This window comes from Pararge aegeria, chromosome 7 (genome assembly GCF_905163445.1).
Source record: "Pararge aegeria chromosome 7, ilParAegt1.1, whole genome shotgun sequence".
Classification (NCBI taxonomy): domain Eukaryota; kingdom Metazoa; phylum Arthropoda; class Insecta; order Lepidoptera; family Nymphalidae; genus Pararge; species Pararge aegeria.
The window spans coordinates 9463532-9470622 of NC_053186.1; the positions used below are offsets into that span (position 1 = coordinate 9463532).

Below are 7091 nucleotides of genomic sequence, written 5' to 3' on the forward strand. Positions count from 1 at the left end.
TGAGTAGAAGCAGAATCATTCCATAGATCTGAATGTTTGGTCTTTATAGGAATAATGTCACTGAATATTGTGCTGCGACGGCGCCTTACTATTTCAGGAGTTTTCAAGTCAGAGTTTGTATCTAGAATATAAAGAAGTCACAATTAGACTTAATTTTGTATACTCTAAAATATAATATCAGAAAACGGTCCAAAATTTTATAATAACATCAAAAAAATTTAATTCGATAGTAATGTTTGTATTTTCATTATTGACTACCCAGAGACCTCTGATCCCTGTTTTATCAAATTTTTAGCCAGTAATTAAGGTCATTTACGATCGAAGAATTAGAAATTTAAACGTAGGGTTTATAGCACGAAGTGGTACTATTGCCGTACTCAGCGATGTTAGAGAACCTAACCAAGCTGGTTAGTTTTAATTATGCTGAAACGTTCAATTTCAGTAAATTGCTGTCTTGGGCTTCGATCATTAAGCGCTTAAATTAATTTGACACATTAATCATTTTCCATAAACTCACCAGTAGTTTCTACAAAACTTTCAGATTGTTCCACTTCTCCTTCACATGATTGATCAGTATCATTTTCTTCATTTTCTCTAATCTCAATACGAGAGCGTCCAGAATCTTCTTCTTGAACAGATGAACAACTTTGAGGAACATTTCCATCATCTGATACTGCAACTTGAAAAGTAAATTAAAAAGAACAAATTAATCTATACTGATTATGAAATTATAAGAATATAGGATTCACTAATGTCTAGTTAATATTATAATGATATCATAATAAATAGTTCACAGCTACTGCTACAATATAATTTACGAAACCCAGGTTTGGTCAGGTTCTGCTGTGTTGTAAAACTCACAGAAATGTATTATACAGCAGACGGATATAGATACAGATTCATAAATCACACGCTTTTTTTAAAAAAAGTGATTTTAAATCCTATAGCAGACTTCGCTATAGAATACCTTCCCTCTAACACTTGATAAGTATTGTACATCAAAATTTTGTAATATTATTCGGTATCCGTGTATCCGATACAGCTCGCTCTAATTCTTCTTCAACGTTATTATTGCTTACTTTATCTTTTGCTTCATCATTATGACTATCACAATTAATATTACTGCAAATAGTTTCTTGGGTGACACTTTTAGAATAAAAACGACCTTTAAGACTGTTAAGAGTTGACCCTCACCGGTAATGCGTAGCATTTTCAAGTCCTGAGTGGGAGCAATATCATCCTGCAAATCTGAATGTGATGTTCTTTTTACCGGAAAAATTACACTTAGTTCAGAGCATCGACGTCTCATGGCTTCTGGAGATTGCACTTCGGACATTGATGGACCGTTGACGTCCTCAGTCGTATCTACAAAGTAAATAATTTTTCACATTAAAGTATTATAAAACTGGTTATAATACCGATGAACTTTTCGATTAAATTAAAATCCGATAAAAAGGAATTCATAAGTGTATATATGATGATCCAGGCCATCTAGGGCATTCATCTCAATCTAAGCAGAAATATTTAAATATAAGATATATACAACCCCAGACTATTAAGGTACTTAACGAGGGTAGAGCCACTACCTAACAAGATTTAAGCTATAGTCTGTACTTAAAAAAAAAGTCATGATTCGTATTTGATAACCTAATCATTTTTATGGAACTTACCAGTAGTTTGAATATGACTTTCTTCCAATTCAACTTCTTCTTCACATGATTCATCATGGTCATTTTCTTCTCCCTCAAGTAGAAAACGTGGAGAATTTTGTTTTCGAACACATGAAGAACTTTGAGAAACGTCTCCATCATCTAGCAACATAATATAAATGAAACGAAATGAACGGAACAATAATAAAAACACATAATGTCATAATTTTCTAATATATAATATTAACGTCACAAATAACTCCTGGGGCAATATAATTACTCAGGCCACCAGGTGTTCTACAATACAGCAAGTGACCTAAGTATTTATATTACACGGAATATAATATACAAATATCCATTAGAAATATAAATCTCTTATAATTATTCTTGTATACTTTTACTGGTTTTTATTACATGGTGATTTTTTTTTATATTTAGTTTAAAATAAAATAGGTAGTTGGACAACAAGTTTCATTATTTTAAAACCCACCTATAGTTTCCACAAGACTATTGGATACAGGTTGTTCTTCTTCAATAGATCCGAAACTTTTTTCCCTTACATCTTCATCTTCAACTAGAGAGTCAACTGAAAAATTGGGTGATGCAGCTAACATACCCGATAAATCTTAAATAAAATATTTATAATATTATATTTTTATTTGAAAATAGTTAATTTTGAGAATATGTATTTACTATTATGAAACCTACCATACTTTTTTACAAGTATGTTTGACACTTGTTCCACTTCTTCACCAGATGATCCATTATTAGTATCTGTTTTGACCTCTCCAGCATCGAAAGTAGAATTCAAAGATATGTGGGAACCGATTGAATCTACTTTTGGTGAATGTAAAGAAATTCCACCCCCTTGTGAGTCTTCACTTCGTTGCTCATGCAGAGACTCAATTTCTTCGACTTCTAGAATAGTGGATAGACCTACAATAATACAATGAAATGTATTCATGGATTACATAAAATACAGAAGTTCAAAATATTCTAGTAAAGATTTCTTGAGGTAAGCCAAAATATATAATGTTAGCTATACGATTAACAGATATGACTTTCAGAAGGTCTGAATATTGTAAGACTTTAATAGTATACAGCTATTAAACTGAGCCGATCAAAAGTGAAATATTTTATTATTATTTATTTCATTTTATATATCTGATACATTTAATAATGAAGACCACCTTCTTAATAATTCGCACACTCGTGCTAGTTGAGTACCAGTTAGCTAGCATAAGTTATATGTTAGTCAGCACACATGTTTTGTAGCCTTTTATATTAAAAATATAACCCACCTTTAGGTTTTGTAAACCTGTCTAATCTGTGAATTTTTGCTTCTTGATCATGCGAACTTTCAATATTGCATTCTTCATGATCCTGTTGAACCGTATCATAGTCACAATCAAGGTCTTCATAATAATCACCGCCGTCACACTCATTATCAGCTTCTTGTGCATCTAAAAAAATAATAAACCATAATAATAATAAATTGATATCTCATATCCGGCATATCGTACAAAAACTTAATAGCACCACAGATAATATCCCACCTGAAGATTTTGTAAGTTGTCTTGATTTGGCCCATTCTACTTCTTGATGCAAACCAATATCAATATCACAAGCATAATTAATGCCATCATTATTAGTTCCTGGAAGCCTGTCTGATACAGGAATTGCAACATCTTCTCTATCTTTTTCATTATCTTGCATCGGTGATAATACTATAACAAAAAGTATAGAACGTGAATTTTATCTTCTTAACTCTTGAGGTAAATCTAAAACGTGGACACCAAAAATAATCTGGTTGCCTCGTGCGATATCTAAATAAATTTTGAATAGCTAGAATTCACTAGCGTTTAACTGCGATCGAACCCAATTTTACGGTTGGGTCCTCCTTGTACTTGATGGATGGTAAGAATTTTGTATGAAATACTTTAGGCTTATAAACCACAGCTGTAATTTTAGCAGGTCTATTTGATATGGCTTGGTCACGCGTGGTTCTGGTGAACTATTGTGACTGTCCTCCTCATTTTTAGCATCACCATCATTATCATCAGTATCATAATCACCATTGCTTGTTTCTTGTAATGTACTCTTTCATAAATGATCATTATTGGCATTGATCATTATTGGCATTATTGGCATTGTGAGACGGCCGACTGGCGCAGTGGGCAGCGACCCTGCTTTCTGAGTCCAAGGCCGTGGGTCCGATTCCCACAACTGGAAAATGTTTGTGTGATGAGCATAAGTGTTTTTCAGTGTCTGGGTGTTTATATGTATTTTCTAAGTATTTATGTATATATAATTCATAAAAATATTCATCAGTCATCTTAGTACCCATAACACAAGCTACGCTTACTTTGGGGCTAGGTGGCGATGTGTGTATTGTCCGTAGTATATTTATTTATTTATTGTTATAATAAGTCCCTACACTGAAAAAGCGTTGCATCGGTGATTCTGGAATATGAGTATACTACTCATCTTGAAAATCTAAATATGTAGTTTCTATCGGAAAAACTACACTTGATTCCGAGCTTGTGCGACTCATTACTTGAGGAAATTGCACAAATACGTATTCTTTACTAAGTGCAGTGAATATTGACGTTTTGGCTTGCATCTACAAAATAAACAAATACCATAAACTTATATATAGGAAATGATCATTATTTTATAAACCCACCAGTCATTTTAGAGATACCCTCAGATATGTTTCTATCCACATAATCTTCGTTACTGCATTCTTTATTCCCATTATCACGCTTGTCATCATCATCATAGCGAAGGTAATCACCATCAAAATACTCATTCTCATATTTTTGTACGCCCGAATCTACAGAACTCGTCTCATAGTTCGTTTGCAAAATATACTTTTTGTAGAGTATCCTCATCGTTTTTTCCAAGCAGTCATAAAATTCTTCTAAATCATCGTCTAAGCGTTTTTTTTCTACTACTATTGTCAACTCTGGTAAAGAGCTGCAGACTGTATGATGAGAAATAATCGGACTTTTTATCGGTAAAAATGCTGAAACTCCAGCTAGTATCGGGGATAGTACTAAAAACAGTAAGGAATATAATTATTAAAACATAATGAGCGGTACGCAAGTGGCGAGCCCGCGCCGTAAAACGCAACGTTAAGGACCACCTACCTATCGGTTTTGCAAGCCTGTCTGCTTTGTTCTTTTCCATTTCTTCATGGCAACCATTATTAATGCTTTCTGTCATATAATTATGATCACCAACATCATCATCATTATTTTCACTCGCACTCATAGAATAATCATCGTCATTGCTAATAGTAGCTTGTGATCTAAATTTTGATGAATCAGTATCTTTAGGGGTACTTTGAATTGAACCTTCACCGATAATTCGTTGCTTCACTAAGCCTGAAGGGGAAGCAGTATACTCTTGCGGGTCTGAATACCTGGTTCTTTTTATAGGAAAAATATCACTTAGTCCAGAGCTTCGACGTCGTCTCACTGCTTCTGGAAATAGAACTTCGGAGCTTGTTGTAGCACTTGGATCTAAAATGTATCAAATATTTAGTTATATAATGTACACAAATTATATATTTGACGGCCGATTGGAGCAGTGGGCAGCGACCCTGCTTCCTGAGTCCAAGGCCGTGGGTTCGATTCCCACAACTGGACAATATTTGTGTGATGAACATTAATGTTTTTCAGTGTCTGGGTGCTTATTTATATATTATAAGTATTTATGTATATTATTCATAAAAATTATTCATCAGTTATCTTAGTACCCATAACACAAGCTACGCTTACTTTGGGACTAGATGGCGATGTGTGTATTGTCGTAGTAATAATAGTTGAGTAATAACCTCAAAACTTTTATTTTAATTTAGCAGACTAGAGACCATAAAAAAAGGCAGAGAAGACCATGCGAAAATGGAAAGGTGACGTGACAGCCACAGCACGAGTACTATAGAATATTATAGAAATCATGAATGCGACGGATGTAAGAACCAAGGGGAGAACCAGATTTTTTCTGATATTAAATTATTGTAAGAGTTTGTTTGTTGTAGAAATAATGGCTATGAAAATTAGTTTTGTTAATTCAAGAAAGCAGACTTTCAATCTAAATACTAAAATGTAAATGGGGTACGTTTCCCCACGTTGAACAATTAGGTTGTTGTAAGTAAAGGATTTAAATAAAATAAATCCTTTTCAGATTGATGCGCTTCAAATTTTATTTGACCAACTATACAAGCTGAGAAAGAAATCCTAACTTACTTACCTGTATTTTCTACAAGACTGTGTGATTCAGATACTTCAACATCTTCGTCATTTTCTTGTATCGGCGATAATACTTAAACAAAAATTATTCAATTACTAGCTGTTGCCCGCGACTTAGTCTGCGTTAATTTCAATATTTCACAAATCCCTCAGGAACCAGCAGTTTACCCGAGGTTTGTTTTTGATTAGATAATAATGTTTCGCTTACGATTTCGCTCGCGTGGTAATTTGTAAAACTTTGCCAGGAGACGTGATTAGTAGTTAATTAGCTACGTGACCTACTTTCTATCCTGCAAGCTAACAAGCAAGCAAGCAAGAAAGCAAGCAAGCGCGTGTAAATAACTTTTTTTTTCGGGATAAAAGTAAAATAACCCATGCCACTTTACGACTCATAAACTATCTCTATGCTAAAATTCGCATCAACAGTTGCTCTTTTGCTGCGTCATTGATGGACAAACAAACACACTTTCGCATTTATAATATTGGTATGGATTCAATGTATTGCAGATATTGGCAAACCGAAACTCTTAAAGAGTCTTACGAAGGCGGGGCCTCATCTGATAGTGTTTTATGAGAAAACTTCCATTTCTGCCTAGGATGCTGCTGTTATTCGATGCATACATCGACTTACAATGCGCAATGATAGTATTGCTGTTTTGCATTATGTAGATACTGCCTCGTTTGCAACCAAGTAGTTCTTTTCTAGTTGGTAATTCTCAAAACTGTGACTGATGTTAGATTTCGGTAAAAAGACCATTGATGCTGATTGCAACAATAATTCGCTAAATCCCTGAGATTGTAATTTTTTTGACGTGACAACGTCTTATAATTCGATGGCGTTACCTCGCTCTGAGGCGTTCCATTCAAGGCTTGAAGTGCAAGCGAGAGCGCGGAACGAGCGACAAAGAGGCCCAGTCGGCCTCCGCGTTCGACATCTGTCTCTCTCCTATTTGAGTGAGCGATGCGTCCGCGTGGACAGCTTCTGTACAATAATACATTTACATGTTTTCGGCAAGGATGAAGTGCAGTGAAAAGTGAATGTGGTGTCAATTGTTTATAGCAAAGATGTTATCTATCAAACAAATAAAATTAAAATTTTCTTTTGAAAAATGCAACCATTCCATCAGTATTTTCTTAAGACGTTGTCACGTTCAACTATCGTCAGTAAGCCGACTTTACAGACAAC

The 7091-nt window shown here is 34.4% G+C and overlaps 1 protein-coding gene across 1 annotated transcript; it reads right to left on the reverse strand.

The window, feature by feature from the left end:
• Window positions 1–2128: 2128 nt before the first annotated feature.
• LOC120625024 lies at window positions 2129–6567 on the reverse strand. The gene is made up of 8 exons (XM_039891934.1): window positions 6537–6567; window positions 5907–5978; window positions 4802–5176; window positions 4336–4707; window positions 3206–3376; window positions 2951–3112; window positions 2358–2585; window positions 2129–2274 (listed from the first exon to the last, which is right to left on the reverse strand). The coding sequence occupies exons 1-8, from the start codon at window positions 6565–6567 to the stop codon at window positions 2129–2131; spliced, it is 1557 nt and encodes a 518-aa protein (XP_039747868.1).
• Window positions 6568–7091: the final 524 nt, after the last annotated feature.